Source organism: Ischnura elegans, chromosome 4, assembly GCF_921293095.1.
Source record: "Ischnura elegans chromosome 4, ioIscEleg1.1, whole genome shotgun sequence".
Lineage (NCBI taxonomy): Eukaryota > Metazoa > Arthropoda > Insecta > Odonata > Coenagrionidae > Ischnura > Ischnura elegans.
Window position 1 is genome coordinate 52,474,018 of NC_060249.1, and position 17,097 is coordinate 52,491,114.

General features: G+C 36.9%; 1 protein-coding gene across 1 annotated transcript in view; it reads right to left on the bottom strand.

Moving 5' to 3' along the window:
• The window catches only part of LOC124157470 (xanthine dehydrogenase), a 56,869-nt gene that overhangs the window by 13,155 nt on the left and 26,617 nt on the right, over positions 1–17,097 (bottom strand). Inside the window, exons 6-14 of the mRNA XM_046532205.1 lie at positions 16,505–16,646; positions 16,133–16,300; positions 8,437–8,513; positions 8,251–8,344; positions 5,889–6,001; positions 5,048–5,244; positions 3,185–3,298; positions 2,449–2,581; positions 2,043–2,118 (exon numbers count right to left, since the gene is read on the bottom strand). Coding sequence (XP_046388161.1) covers positions 2,043–2,118; positions 2,449–2,581; positions 3,185–3,298; positions 5,048–5,244; positions 5,889–6,001; positions 8,251–8,344; positions 8,437–8,513; positions 16,133–16,300; positions 16,505–16,646 — 1,114 coding nt within the window. The remainder of the gene's footprint in view (positions 1–2,042; positions 2,119–2,448; positions 2,582–3,184; positions 3,299–5,047; positions 5,245–5,888; positions 6,002–8,250; positions 8,345–8,436; positions 8,514–16,132; positions 16,301–16,504; positions 16,647–17,097) is intronic.

Below are 17,097 nucleotides of genomic sequence, written 5' to 3' on the forward strand. Positions count from 1 at the left end.
CATTTTGGTGGTCGATTGTTCACAGCAATGTTTCCATTTCAATTCGCAAAACACGAGGCTTCCCAAGCTTTGAAAAAACAAAATGACATAAACTTTACACAACAATGCTTAAAATTCAGGCAAGCAAATTTTTAAGCATTCAGGGTTAGGCCCTGGAAATCCCACGCATGCATCAACCTCTGACTTGTGAAAGGTCATTTACCATGTGATTATCAGGCTCAGAATAAAACTGGTAACCAACTTCATAAAATCTAGTACCTAGGTGGGGATACTCAGAAAATTCAAATGGGCTGCACAACCTATCCCAATAAAAAATTAGAAATAATGGACTTTCATTTCCTTGATAATATGTTTATGTCATTTTTTTACTTCTCCAACCATTTGATTATGCATGAAGAATTTGCATTGCATTTACACTAGTTATCCTGCAGTGACTGCAACCATGCAGGCAAGGGTGATGCAAGGTTTGGTATTTGAGCCTCTGAGGGAGATGGGACTTTGGCCCAACCGAAAGAATTGAATAGAAATCCATCAAAATTTATAAAAAAATAGCGATTTCTATAATAGCAGCTTAGAGCAGTTATTTATAACAGATCATTGCTAACCACTTTTGGCAGCAGCTGCGTGTTTCGCTTTGTTGTGCGAGATTTCGCGTCCATTACAGGGCACATCATCAGGTGATGAAAGAAAATTCGGAAAAAGGTTGTCAATTAATATACTCGTACACCCTCCCCATCCACCGGAATAATGTTTCTTTCTGCTAAGGACCGACTCCATCCCCTCAATGTGGAAGGCGTGTATAGAATCCCGTGCTCATGCGGGAAATCTTACGTCGGGCAGACAGGGCATTCTGTGACTTCCCATTTTAAAGAAGACAAATGGGGGATATTACATCATGACATAGAGAAGTCAGCAGTAACGGAGCATGCTTACTTGGAAGACGGGCATTAAATTTTAATGGACGAAATGCAGGTGTTAGCCCAAGAAAAATTTTATCATAGACGACTAATTCGGGAGGCTATTGAAATTGAGAAATGCCCCCAGAATTTCAACCGAGTTGACGGTATTAAACTCAGCCAGACGTGGAAGAGAATCTTGCAGAAGAGAAAACGGCGAGAATGTTTCCAGCAAGGTTATTCACCAGCAATGGGGAAGAGTCTGCTTGCTGCTCATGGACAGGGCTGAGAGTTCTGCTGACGTCAGTGTCGCCCTCCTCCCCCACTCTTCCGGTGGATGGGGGAGGGTGGATTAATATATTAATTGACAACCTTTTTCCGAATTTCCATTCATCGCCTGATGATGCACCCTGTAATGGATGCGAAAGCTCAGATGACAAAGCACAACACGCAGCTGCTCCTGAAAGTCGTTAGCAACAATGCCTCTCACTGCAAAAACCTACGTTCCAAGCTATTTCAAACAGATGCTACATAAATTGGTCAGCCACGGTGGCAGAATGGTAAAGTCCTCACCTGCTAGTACAGAAGTTGTAGGTTCAAATACCACCTGAGTGGGTTTTTCCATTTTTCAGGGGGTTTGGTTGTGCGTGAATGTCTAACAAATGAGGACTTTGTAGCCCTAATTTCACTGGTAAAAATATATTTATGATAATTTATGATATGATATGTAAATGTATATACAAGCTGTGACTTGTGCATCCATGAAGGTATGTGAGTTTGGAATAATGCAGAATTATCATTACTGTTAGCCTATGTCCAATTGTTTAGCTTACTGATATAAGAACTTTATGAATTAACAAAATATTAGAGAAAATGAAAACTAAAACATAAGAGAGGTCCACAAAAATTTGCTCAATGCCTAATACATGAAAAATACAAATTCAAGCAAGAATGCAGATTCAATTTTACTGCTCTACAGCTCTATTTTTCTGTTCCTTTTAAAACAGAATTAAGGGAAAATACTGTGGACACATATTTGTATGCACAATTTATTTATATTACACCAGCTATGGACTTTTATATGAAATACAATGCAATGAATGATACAAAAAAATATTGTGCTGTAATTGCTCATTTTTCACTTACCAGTGGCCTGCTTGTATGCTGATAAATGAGGAATGGTTCTCCCAACTGGATCCATTTTGGGCTGATCAGGAGGCACCTGCAAACATTATATTTAAAAATTTATAAATCTTTTGAGTAATCTGCAAGGAAATGCAAATACCTTATTTTAAAACACCGACAAGGTAAATCAAGGTATTTTTCATGGGAGGTATGTCCGCCCTTTCAATTTCTTTCCCTTCAAACAATAGTTCCAATTCCTGCCTCTAATCTCTACTAATATAGTGGAAGTTTTGGTGAGCATATACATATTTTACACATTCCCTGTCACGTCCCACCATCTGCGTCTCATTAGTCATTACTCTCATTATTGAATATCAGCTTAGAGCTAAAAAAAAAAGTGCTATAGTAAACCATTACAGCCACATACCACTTGAAAATATTGAGAGCTTTGGGGATGGAGATTCTTGAGTCCTTGGGCTGCACTTTTCTCTCTCTCTGACAACATTTTGTCTTTGCCGTATAGCTTTCCATACACATCCACATAGAACTTGTAAAATAAACTGAAATATAAAAAATGAAATGATTTAGTATCAGGAGAATGAAAATTTAAGATAGTAGACGATGGTTCTTTTTATCATAAATTTACGGCCAATTTTTCCACCAACCAGAGATCAATATGAGAGCAATTGTTTTACGATTTACGATTTTATACATTATATTGATAGGCTTTTGATTTTTTTATATATTTGTATCATTGAATTTTTGGTTTAATATATAGATATGGTTACTTACTTATGACAAGTTTCAGAGTTGACAACAGATTAAGCAATGGCCAAAGAAATGGAGCTGTAACATTTCAGTGGCAGTAGGGTTAAGTCCATGCTTGCCAAAATGAAGGTCATGTGTTCTAGTCTGGCCCAGGAAAGGGTGTTTATGATCACTAATCATAAATTGCTACCAAGACCAAGGTTTAGGCCATTAACTGTCGTTATTTGGGTACTAACAAATAAATATGTGTGACTCATAATACCAGGGTCTCAACCAGGACAAAGTAAGATTTTGGTGATATATTTCTCCTCCTCATAGCCCTAATGGTGGATTTTGTAGATGTACTTCTGTCTGAATCCATTAAAAGGAGCATATACAATGTGTACTACAATTACCTGAGAGTAAGAGACCTTCGGTATGCTATCATTCCTCCAGGAGCATCAGGTGAAAGAGGCAACTCTTCAACGAGAGCATTACAGACATCTTCAACCAGATGAGGACCCCATGTCCTGTAAGAAAAAACAGAGATGGACTTAAATCGTAAAATAGGTAATGACTAAATTGAAAAAAGTCACTACATTTTGAAAACTAATTTGTTCCAAAAAACAATATTATACTAATGTTTTCTCCAATCTCAATAAATTGTATATGTAGTACCACAATTTACTTTCATAAAATGTTATTACTATTTCCCAAGGAAAATATTTTTAACATTGTGGAAATTAATAAAATTTCTCAAAGAAAAACAATATTCACCTTAAAAGATACCAGAGGCAAATCGAAAGGAATTGAAATTATGTCTGATTACAACTATAGGATAAATAATATATAATCAATCAACAATCAGTAACACCTTTTCATTAGTCTTGAATCCTCATTCTTAGTTTATTTTGACCAGTGTCTCCGAAATTCAAGAATCTTGTTGAGTCGCATGCAAGCATGCAATAGGATACAGATTTTTTTTGATAATCGAAAAAGTATGAAGTTTGCAGATGCTAAAACTTTAATTTTGATTAGAATAATAAATTAATGAAATTTTTTTGACTATCAAACCTGTTGAAATGTCCTGCAAAGAGTCCAAAATATCCCACCTAAAACATTCAATTTTGCAATGAGATGGTATATCAAGGGTAAACATCATTTCATAAGCCATGAGTAAAAACCTTTTTTTTTATTTGATACATCTTCAGCTGCTTCTTAGATGCTAGAGTGCAAAGTGAGCTGGCAAAGAGGCACTGGTATGCACCAGTGCCCCCTCCCCTTATTTACTAGTACCCAAGGATTTCCCTTCTATTACGTTTTAATAACACAACAGTATTGGTAACGAAAATTTTCAGTTTTCTGATTTTAGAAAAATCAGCTACATCCTAGTGTGCAGGTGCAAACAGGAGCCATCTGGTGACCTGGGAGTCTACTGGCAGCAGTTTGAAAATAAAAATACCGGGGGGTACAGGCTACAGTAGTGTTATATACAAATAATCCAACAAACAGTCCGTCAAACAGTGGATATTTCCGGCTCCACTGTAATATCATTTAAATTTGGGCTGATTGAAGGCCAGAGATCATGAAATCTGAATGATCATGGCACGTGGGCTTATTGCATGAAATTTAACGCAACATACTAAATTCCTAATTGACATATGAGGGAAGGAAAAAAATATCCACATTCAAAGATTATACAGAGATAAATGTCAACTGAGAGTATTAACGAAACAATAAATGCATCTCAGAGAAAAAATTCCAGAGAGGAAAACGCATTCTCATCCTCAGAGACCACCTATGCATGTATGTATACCTAATTCACAATGATGATGGATTCCTGGCTAGCTGAAATAGTTTCAGCATTTGGTTGGCATTGAAGCAATGGATGGTAATTTCAACTCAAGGAGTCGTTCTTGAATCTTTCAATATTGATTCCAATATAGAATACACACAAGTGTTTCCATGTGAAGTTGTTGATCTAACATAAGAGCTGCCATACATATGTGGTGCCTTAATCTGTAATCCATTGCACCTCGACATTTTGCACATCCCTTGGTATTCTTGCATGGATCTCAAGTTTATTTCTATAATCACAAATACTAATTACTTCATTTTTGAGACAGTCCTAGATTATGAACCCAAATCGAACTTGAAAAATTCAAGCCAACTTCCTTTGGTCACGATTTTCCTCAACACAATTTATGCAGAACTTAGCAGTTAATGGAAGTTAACCTATACAATTTTTAACATGCAATATTAATCCAAGGGGTACTTACTTCCCAATAAAAACTTGAGCTGTTGAACTTGCTTCCACTGTTGTTGGAGCCATTCCTCCATATGCAATAGTTGCTTTTTGGACTACTGGATAATGTGCATTGGCAGGTTTCTCGAATGTAATATTGAAAGCAGCATTGACAACAGCAATGTCATCATCTCTTCTTCTTGCTTGCTTGTAGGCTTTAAAATGCATCATCTGAAATGTATTACAAATTAAATTTATTATGCTTCTTGGCAAGGAAGTAATAAGATAAAAAATCTTGTGACCAAAATATGCACGGCTGCAATTATGATTCTTGAAAAAATTTTCCTTTCAGATCCAATTCAATTAATTGAATTATATGCCACAAGTTTTGCTAGAAATTGCCAAAATATTCTGAAAACACTCACAATTGTGCTTTTTGATATAATTTATAACTTTCATTTAAAAAACCACAGTACCATTAGCATTCTGTCAAATTCAAAGCTCACATATTATTTCCAGACATGTTTTACCATTAGAAAATAGGCCAAAATTAAATTTTCTCATTAATAGAGAAATCAAATACCTTAATCTCTTTCATTGCAAACCCCTAATGCTTTCAATATGACAACACCTTGCTGTCTTTATTTCATTCAGACTAAGCAAATTAAAGGTTCTCCCTCTAGTGTGAGAGTCAGTAAAGACTGACATGAACATTTAACTTCTTTAATTCAAACTAATTTGAAACAGACAATTGCATACAAAATGTTGTCAGATCATAAAAATTATCTTAAAGAAGCATTTTCCATAAGCAACATCCATCATAGATAAAAGCAGTGGTAAGAATCCTTAAAAAAGAAAAAAATGAAAGAGCTTACCTCATGTGAGCATGGTATCGTGATGGATAGAAGAATTTCATCTGGCTTCACAATATTTTTCCGATAACTGGTGAAAAATGATCCATTCATTGTCACTGTCCTACACCCACCATCTAAAATACAGAAAAAAATAAGAAAAATCACCAACATTTACTGGATGTGAGATTAAATATTCAAATTGCCTACATACTTACTTAATGAGGAACTTGCATGGGTCCTAGATTGCTCTGAAAACTATTTTGAATAAGTCAAATGGATACATTAGCTCGCAAAAATACCTTCAGTTTCTCCATTCAACATCAAAAGAAATAAAAAAATTGCATTTAAAATCGAGAAAAATTTCTCTGAGCCGACCACTGCGCGAAGACACCCGAGCGTTGCCGAGGCCAGGCGTGACGTCATAGGTGCCTAAACAACCATAGGGAGTAGGGAAATACCATAGACCTTGAAATTCAAGGTCTATGGGAAATACGCTGAGCGCATGGTGTAAAATTTGTTTTGAGGGAGTATTTAGCCGCTCATCGTCACTTTATTTTGTTCTGTTATTCTTGGGCAAGTTTTCCTATTACTATTGTGCCTAGATTATTACTTGGGATATTAATAATGCGGCATCGGGATAATGAAGTACAAGCGTTTCACTTCGTGTGTTTTGGTTATCAGAAAAATGGATGATAACGTTGCCACTCGTTCGAATAGTACACCTGAAATTCATCTACGTCTACATAATACCCCGCAAGCCGCCTAAAAGGCGTGTGGCATGGGGTGTTAGGACACCAGCCTTTTTTTGGACACCAAAATTTGATGCCACGACCCTCATGGAATTTGTTAAGACAAATTATTGCTATACGTCGGCGGCAAATCGAGTTGTAAAAGAAACTTGTAATACTGGAGGATAACGATCGTAAGCTGTGCTGTTGACATTAGAGTAAGCTGTGCTGTTGAATTTGGCAACGCCGGATTAACGGAGAAGGTAGTCCTATCCGCCCTACGGTACGAATTCACAGCAAAACAGTCTGCACACAATCCACATGTGAGATCGCGAATCGGTTCCGCTGCCAAGCTAAAAGCTATTTCAATAATATAGGTAAATCCATAAACAATATACTAGCATATACCATAAAAATATAGTGGGAAATAGGCATACTAATAGGCATAGGGATACTCTTATCAAAAACTGGATGTCACTATCACATCCTTATATTCATCACGTACAACTTACAATAACAGAACTCGTTATGATGAATACAACTATTTATTCACTGATTTAAACCCTTAAATTAGCCCACACAAGTGACACAGGTGACATTTCTCACTACTATTCGTTGAAATAATGGAATAACAAACTTCACACACAGTTTTTATTTCAATAGCGTGATCGTGAAATGTCATATCTACGGTGAACAACGGAGATTAGCACGCCACTGACAATTTTTACACTACTGTTAGACATTTATCGATAGCGTAATAGCACTTTTTACAATTCAATCACGATGGAACACTGATAACTCTTGGCCGATATTTTTCAACCTTGCCAAACTTTGTGCATTACAACCACTGGCACTGTGATTATAATCAGTAGCTTAACGGGAGATGTCACGTTGAAAATAACACTATTTTGGCACAAAAATGTTCCTAGATGTCTCCAATCAGCGAGCAAAAGTTGCATTGACTGGAATTCACCCCATAATACAAGCACAGACAGTCCTAAACGACGAATTCTCCGATACCTACGAATAAACGGATGAATTCATTGTATATAAAAGCTAAGCGGGCATTAGTAAACATCAAAATCGTTCTAATTACATACTTAAATGAATGATATGCCGTCGATAACATCAACTTACAATTAACGTATCCCCCTTCCAATGGCCGTGGCTCAGACTCCTACAACGATGTTATTTAGGTATTATCAAATTTTTGGTTTAACTGCTCCAGTTTTATATTTTATGGCCTTACTCAGATATTAATATTATAAATAATGCAAAATACGAGGGCTTCCAAGCCTCTATCGTCGGATATTTATCTTAAAATATAAAATAATCAACACATCTAACAAACGAAGCTCTCACAACTGCTGGCGACTATTACAAACAATCACAACAATAGCTTCGCGTGATGTTTAGGCACCTTTGACGTCATCGAGGCTTCGTCGGCAGTGGCTTGGGGGGTGAGGGAGTTTTTCCCGCGCTTTAAAATTCGTTATATTTATCATTAAATATCTCTCGAAGGAAAACTCAGATTTACATGCGGTTTTCTTTGTTGTATTCAGAAAATAATTTTCTGTCCGCCTATGAAATAAAAAAAATTCATGCAAGTTCCCCATTCTCAAGAAAGGGCTCATTATAAGAGTTGGGGGTCTCACCTTTGCTTACCAGCTCCAGCTTACAATTGGCAGCAATAAAGATGGGATTTAGGTCTGAGATGGGGCTTCCTGTCATAATGTTTCCTCCAACAGCCTAAAAGAAGAGTAATTTTTAACTTAAGATTTATTTTATTCTTAATAAGAAATGTTCAAGCTCATTATTCCTATTAAACAGTGACTACTAACAGCAACATTCCTTATTTGTTTCCCAGCAAACCAGTGGAGCATCTCTACAATAGCTTTGAACACTCTTGTCTTGTGCTCTGAAAAGAAGTAATTAGCACAGTTAATTTCAACAAATAACTCAGAATGTATAATGCACTGACAGCTTTATAATGAGCATAATTAAAATGTGTGCAGATTAACGTGGTATGGAATGCCATGGAAGCAAATTAAGTGCAGTAGGTGATAAATGTACTTTAGACATGGGTCACTATGTAAATCATAAAATAATGAGGTCTTAGCCAAAGAGTGATATGCAGTGAGAATTATATCAGATCAATTGTCAATGAATTCATTTTTTATAAATTCATTTTAATAATACAGAAACAGCCATAGTGATTTTCCATACTTATTTATTAACTCCACAGGTTTCATCTTTTACACTTCATTTTCAAGATCTATCTCTTGAAAATGACATGTAAGTGTTGAAACCAATTAAATTAATAAGTAAGAGTGGAGTATTACTACAGCTCTTCCCATCTCATTAGTGAGGATACTGGCTTCCCTAGTAGAAAAAAGTGTGTTCATTCAGTGTTCTTTTTATGTTCATTTAATGTTCAAATTGTGTTCCTTCTATGTTCACCGAATGTTCACTTTATGTTCTTTTTATGTGTTTTGTGACAGAAAGAACATAAAAAGAACACAAAATGAACACTCGTCTGTGAACATAATTTGAACACAAAATGAACACTTTTTTGAACATCAAAAGAACACAAAATGAACAACAAAGAAAAAGGTTTCACGGAAGTCCCATCATTACCGTGAACACTTTCACATCTTTGTGAATCAGATATCAGTGTTTGGATAAGTTTCGAATCATTTTATTTCCAGCTTTTTTTATTAGAAACGAACTTAATAGTAGAAAGCCAAATGCTCAGGCCTTATCCCTGTTTAGTATGCAATAAAGTACATATTGAGAGTGTTTTCAGGTGTTCCTTGATTGCATTCTCGGATCGTTCAATGTCCATTTTTTTATGATATGCCTTCATTTTGGGATATTTTTCCCGGAAATTCATTATTTTAAATTTCTAGAAATATTATGGAAAACTGCTAAAAAATACAGTTTTGTGGATTTCAAGTTGGCGAAATTCAAACTCATTTTTGGTAGACAAAGTCTCCAAAATCATCTGTATTACTACTTGTTTTATGTAAAGCTACTTGTCATGACACATGAACTGCAGTTATCCACAATCACCTCCAAGGAATGAGAATTTTTATACTGGTTTATTTTTAAGAACAACAAAGAAAAATGTTCATTTTGTGTTCAACATAGTGAACATAAAATGAACATATAAAAAAATGTTCAATTTGTGTTCACCATGGTGAACATAAAATGAACACAAAGTGAACATAAAATGAACGCATAAAAAAATGTTCATATTGGGTTCACCATGGTGAACATAAAATGAACATATAAAAAAATGTTCAATTTGTGTTCACCATGGTGAACATAAAATGAACACAAAGTGAACATAAAATGAACGCATAAAAAATGTTCATATTGTGTTCACCATGGTGAACATAAAATGAACTCAAAGGGAACACAAAATGAACATAAAGAAAAATGTTCTTTTTGTGTTCACTGAGATGAACATAAAAAGAACATAAATTGAACATCAAAATGTTGTAGATTTAAATTGCCGCCAAGGTGTGTTTTATTTTATGTATGTTTTTTGCATCTCGTTTGTTTATGAGTGTCAATTTTTTTTTTGTACTTCCGGTTCGATGCAAGTGTAATGGCTGTCGTATTAATAAACGTGTTGTGACGCAGAATGCGGATCCAAGTTTATCTCTCTTATTATGGCATTAAATGAAACATCCCAACAGGTCATGGGCCCAGAACGTTTCGAAATGCCTGGATACATTGAAACGTAGAGAGATACGGTTAGAAATAATTATATTGTTTTGTCTCGTGGTGCAGTTTTTTTTTTAATCGGTGCGAGTGTTTCGGTTTGACTATGGCGGCGACTAATAGTTCGCGTTTAGCCACTTTGGTGGAGAAACTGAAAGAAAAGGACGATTATATGAACTGGAAGTTCAGCATGCAGCTCATTTTAATGAGAGAGAAGCTGTGGACTTACGCCACGACTCCGCTAACTACGGATGCTGACGCAACGGTGAAGGAAAAGGACACTGATGCTTGGTCCTTAATTTGCCTTCATGTGGATAAATCCCTCTATCCATACGTGCAAAATACCACAACGGCAAATGAAGCTTGGAAGTCTTTGGAAGATTTGTTCGAGGGAAAGACAAAGACGCGGTGGATGAACTTATGGGATGCTTTGCTGGATGCAAGGTTAACGAAGCATAACGGTAACGTTCAGGAGTACGTTACCTCCATCCTGGAGCTAACAAATAAGTTAGCAAGTATGGGGAAACCTGCAGATGACGGCTTGGTTGCACTAATCATGCTCAGGGGTTTACCGAAAGTGTGTTTGCCATACCGTATGGGGATTGAGGCGACAACGTCGGATAAGGATTTCACCACCAGCACCATCAAGGAGAAGCTCCTCAATGGCAGCCTGGATGAATATCTAAAGTTGGAGAATGCGGAGGAGGAGTCCGTGTTGTTCACCAGGAACCTGAAGGGCCAGCATTCATCCGGTAAGCCGCCGAAGGAAAGGGAATCGACGTCGAAGTCGTTGAATTACAAGAGGCCAGATAAAAAGAAGGTAAAGTGTTTTAAGTGCTGGCAGATGGGTCATTACAAGTCGGAATGTCCCATGAACGAGGCGAAAAAGGATTCGTCCTTACTATGTGCTCTAGGTGTGTCCTCATTCAGTAAAGATGACTGGATTATAGATTCAGGTGCATCAGCTCACATGACCCCACACAAGGTTTTAATGCGTGATTATAAGCAGGGAGTTGAAGGGCACAGTGTACGATGTGCTGATGACTCCACCCTGGTGAGCACAGGGAAAGGAAATGTGCTAGTGAAATTCTCTGACCAAGTGATCAAACCTATCAAAGATGTAACTCTAGTGCCTGGATTAGCCACCAACTTAATATCTGTTTCCCAGTTGGCAAAAAAGGGTTTTACAATGGTGTTTGGTCATGATGGCTGCAAAATATATGACCAAGGAAACTGTAAAATTAAGGGTAAAGCTGATTTTTCCGGTACTTTGTCAGAGGGTATATTTAAGTTAGATGTCCAAGAGCCTGTACCAGTTGACATTGCATGTGCTGTTGGTGATATTTCAAAGGTTTTGTGGCACAGAAGGCTTGGGCATGTCCTCTCTGATTCAGCTCTGAATATTATTGTGAAGGAGCATGGTGTGGAATTAGAATGTTGTGACTTAAAATTAAGTAATGATTGTATTCCTTGTTTGCTGGGTAAGCACCACAGATTCCCATTTCCTAAGGGTTCAGTCACTCGTGCTGATAATGTCTTAGATCTAGTGCACATGGATCTCTGTGGTCCAATGAGTGATATATCTGTGGGTGGGGCTAAGTACATGTTTGTTCTAGTTGATGATCATTCCAGAAAATTGTTTTGCTATTTTTTGAAGTCCAAAACTGAAACTTTTGATAGATTCTGTGAGTTTAAAACTTGGGCAGAGAATAGAACTGACCGAAAGTTAAAGGTCATAAGATCTGATAATGGTCGTGAGTTTGTAAATCATAAGTTTGAATCCTTTTTAAGGCAGCATGGAATAGAGCATCAGACTAGCACCCCATATACCCCTGAACAGAATGGTGTAGCAGAACGTGCTAATCGCACAATATGTGAAATGGCTAGATGCATGTTGTTTGATTCAGGCTTGCCTAAGGGTTATTGGGCAGAGGCCTGTAACACTGCAGTCTACATTAAAAACCGTGTACCACATAGAGCCATTCAGGGTAAGACACCACAAGAGTTGTGGGGAGGAAAAATTTCATCTCTAAAACATTTGAGAGTTTTTGGGTGTCCCGCGTATGACCACGTTCCTGACCAGAAAAGAGGTAAGTGGGATGCTAAAGGGAAAAGATTAATTTTTGTTGGGTATTGTGAGTCAACAAAGGGTTACAGGTTGATTGATGCTAAGAATCCCTCAAAAGTGATCAAAGCCAGAAATGTTGTTTTCTTAGAAAACTTTGATAGACAAAATTTGTTGGATGAAAGTGTTCCCAGTAAGGTTGAGAAAAGTGGGGTGTACCATTTTTTATCTTTTTTCCCAAGTAATGAACCCAATTTGCCTGAAAATAATGTTGAATCAATTGGGATTAATGAAAGGATTGAAGGTCAAGATTGTGTCTTGGGTAGGGAATTGCATTCTGATATCCTAAGTGTAGAAGATGGTGATGGATCTTTTGAAGTTGGGGAATCAAATGTAGAAGGGGAAAGAAGGTACCCATTAAGAATTAGGACCCCTAAACAGTACCCTGACTTTGTAACCTCTCTTTTAGCATTGGGCAGTTCTGTAAGTAGTAAGGATCCCATATCAGTTGATGAGGCTTTGACTGGCCCAGAAACGTCATTTTGGAAGAAAGCAATGAATGATGAAATGCAGTCCTTTGAGTTAAACAAAGTATGGGACTTGGTGACCTTACCGGCTGGGGCTAAAGTGGTGGGGAACAAGTGGGTTTTTAAGAGGAAGCCGTCCTCAGATGGCTCTACTCAATTCCGTGCCAGGTTAGTGGCCAAAGGGTATTCACAGTCCTACGGGGTGGATTTTCAGGAAACTTTTGCACCTGTTGTCCGCAGGTCTACTCTGAGAATGCTAATTGCCCTAGCTGCTAATCTGGACTTGACCATCAGTCACTTTGATGTAAAGGCAGCATTCCTTTATGGCAATTTAAACGAAACTGTTTATATGTGCCAGCCAGAGGGAATGGAGTCAGATAAGCCTGAGAAAGTGTGCAAATTAAATAAGGCCATTTATGGCTTGAAGCAGTCAGCAAGAAGCTGGAATGAGAGAGTTACTGGTGTGTTACTTAATCTGGGATATGAGCAAACTGAAGGTGAAAGCTGTGTATTTATTAAATCATCAGTCAATTGTAAATTAATAATAGCTTTGTATGTAGATGACTTCTATGTGTTTCACAATAATGAAGCATGTAAGGATGATCTTTTGTTTGAGCTTCAAAAGCAGTTTGAAGTTAAAGATCTTGGCCAGGCTACTGAGTGCCTGGGAATGAGACTTACCAGGGATCTAGGTAAGGGGACAATTGTATTAGATCAGAGTGGTTACATTGAAAGTGTTTTGGAGCGTTTCCACATGACTGATTGTTTCCCCTCAACCACTCCAATGGATAATAATTTGAAAGTTAGCCAACTTAAAGGCAAAACAGTGAAAGTGCCATACCAAGAGCTAATTGGTTCTCTTTTGTATTTAAGTTGTAACACCAGGCCTGATATATCATTTGCTGTAAGTGTTCTTAGTGGGTACAATAGTAATTATCAGGATGTGCACTGGAATTTAGCGAAAAGGGTACTGAGGTACTTGAAGGGAACTATGAATATTGGACTTGTGTATAAAAAGGCCACAGATGTAAATTTAAATGGCTATGTAGATGCTGGTTTTGTGTTTGATGATAGTGATGGTTTATCGTATCGAGGGCAGGCATTCATGCTTGGGAAATGTTTGATCTCATGGGAAAGCAGAAAGTTGAAGAGTGTTGCCCTAAGTTCGACTGAGGCAGAATACCTGTCTTTGTCAGAGTCATGCACTGAGGCCCTCAGCCTGCAAAGTTTACTTGCAGCCTTCACAGGCAAGAAAAACGAGGTTGTGAATTTGCATAATGATAATCAAAGTGCGTTGAAGTTGTGCAAAAACCCAGTTTTTCATGGAAGAACAAAGCATATATCTGCTAAGGGTCACTTTATACGTCAATGTCACAGAAGAGGTGAAGTGAATGTGCGTTACTTGTCCACTAGTGAAATGCCAGCAGACATTTTGACTAAGCCATTAGGCAAGGTAAAGCATAGAAACTGTATGCAAGGACTATGCATGGCGCCAATTTATGGGGAGGTGTTGTAGATTTAAATTGCCGCCAAGGTGTGTTTTATTTTATGTATGTTTTTTGCATCTCGTTTGTTTATGAGTGTCAATTTTTTTTTTGTACTTCCGGTTCGATGCAAGTGTAATGGCTGTCGTATTAATAAACGTGTTGTGACGCAGAATGCGGATCCAAGTTTATCTCTCTTATTATGGCATTAAATGAAACATCCCAACACAAAAGAACACACCAAGAAATTGGTGAACATAAAAGAACACCAAAAGAACATCAAAAGAACACTTGAACACTGAATGAACATATAAAGAACACCAAAAGAACACAATGTTTTCTACTAGGGTTTGCTTAGTACCTAGGCTAATACTATTATGTCCAATGAGCAATTCAACTCTATTTCATGTGGTGGTATCGATTTTTTTATGGCTACTGATTCCTGAATATAGGTTCCACAATTAAAAAATATAAATTAATTCTTGTGGAAGGTCAAATGATAAGAGAATGCATGAAAGATAATAACATAAATGGAAACTTAGGAATCTGATATCAGTGTGTTAACCCATTAGTTTATAGCAACCGATATATCGGACATGCATATTTAATTTTTATCAGGGCTTCAGTTGACTTGCGCTACATTGTGATACTATATTAAGTTCAAATGGTTGTCTGTCTTCACCGCCCCGCTAACATTTTAGTTGACTACTTGAGTTTATCGCCTTGAGAAGCATTTATCCCAGTGAGAAATGGGTGGTGGAATCCACGTGGAACCCACGTGGAATCCACGTTGAGTGGTGGATATTTGGTGGTGGTGGATATTGAGTGGTTGGACCCACGTGGAATCCACGTTGATTTCAAGTGGATTTGTGGTGATTATCATAAAATGTTAAAAAGAATTTCTAATTTGTGGAACTTAGCTCTCTGGTGACATTGCGTCATTTATTATCCTGAAACCTCGCTAGTTATGTGAAAATGTATCGCACATTCTATTTTTATATAATTCGTGGAAAGGCAGCCATGAGAGCACATGAAAAATCGTAGACACATATATAGAAGGTTTAGATATAGAGTGGTTGAGGTTTTAATGGTTTTAGGACAGCACCAACTGCTGTTTTAATTTTTCCACCAAATTTCCACGTGGGTTCCACGTTGATTCCACGACCAAAAACACGTGGTATCCACGATAATTCTCCACGTGGGTTCCACGTGGATTCCACCACCCATTTCTCACTGGGATGTGAGACATGGCATTGAAAGAATTTTCAGTCACCCTCATGGAGTAAGTAAATTACTTTTTACTGTAGTATTTTGCTCAATATTTTGATAACTTTTATCTCATTTTTATTCTAAAGGTTGATCTTTCCATTCTCTATATTATCAAGTTTTTCTATACTATTTAGAATATGTAATCAACACGGAAAACTGACCATCCGATATATCGGACGGATTGTATTATTTAAACTATTACATAATTGTAAAAATTTTTAAATAGCAGAAATTAGTTCAAATGAACCTTATTAGCCAGAATAATTATTTTATAAATGCATATTTGACAAAAATAACTTTATGCAATAATGGGTTAATGTCTTAAGAAGCCAGGTTACGCTAAGGGATACTAAAACTATACTTAAAGCCTAACTTATCTTAATAATTTATTGGTCTAATAACTAATTTATCTTGCAATAGGAATCAAGGGCTTTCAAATACATCAAATGTACATGCTTTTTACCTGGAAGAGAATCAATTTTGGACTTCAATACCGTATCAATTTGATTAAGGGTCACTGATGACCCAAATTTAATTCCTCCCTCAGTATCTTCTATTACCAGTAGTTCCTTCACTTGTGTGGGATTGATCAGCACTGGATACACACAATTCTTAAATTTCACCTCAACACCTAGAAAAATAGCACATTGGATAAATTTTACAAACATCCAAGCTCACAGTATTATTCAATAGTGTACAAAAACAGTTAGCATTAATGAAAAAGCAATCCAAAGGGAAATTATTATATTCTCACAGGTAGAAAATTAAAACATATAATCAACGCAAAAAATTCAACAAGCCTTGCCAAAACAGTAATTTAAACCAAGTTGCTCACCAACTTCAGTGTTTCCTACAATAATGCGTGCTTGTGGGTGATTACGCTTCAAAAGAAGCAGCTGTTCTAGAGTAGTAGGGCGATACCAGGAAACCCTGGGACCTTTCACAAGCAAATATTGCTGGTCCAAAACTGGTGAAAGCTGGAAAAGGCAATATTTAACTTTTTTCAGATTTTTTGGGAAATGTAGGTAGCCATGTAAAATAAATGAAATAAACAGCAATATGTAATAAACAGCAATATGCAAAATTCAATAACATTTCAAACTTCACATAATGAAGCCAATTCCAATGGCATAGTCAACCCTTTGCCTGTTGTTGGAAAGCATGTACAACAGGTCTTCATAATTTTAACCGACAATCATGAATTTGAATAGCTTAATCTACCCAAGTTATGGTTATTTTTCAAGTAGCATAGCATCACCTTTTTTGACGGTGAAAGACAGAAAGAAAGAAAGTTGGTTCAGCCATATGGAGAGTAAAGGTGAAAATTTTACTGCTCAACAGCTAATAACAAAGTAGAGAATGATCTGAGATTAAAGAGTACAGAAAAAAGCCCATGTGTGAATGGGGAATAGGAAAGGCTGATGAGGG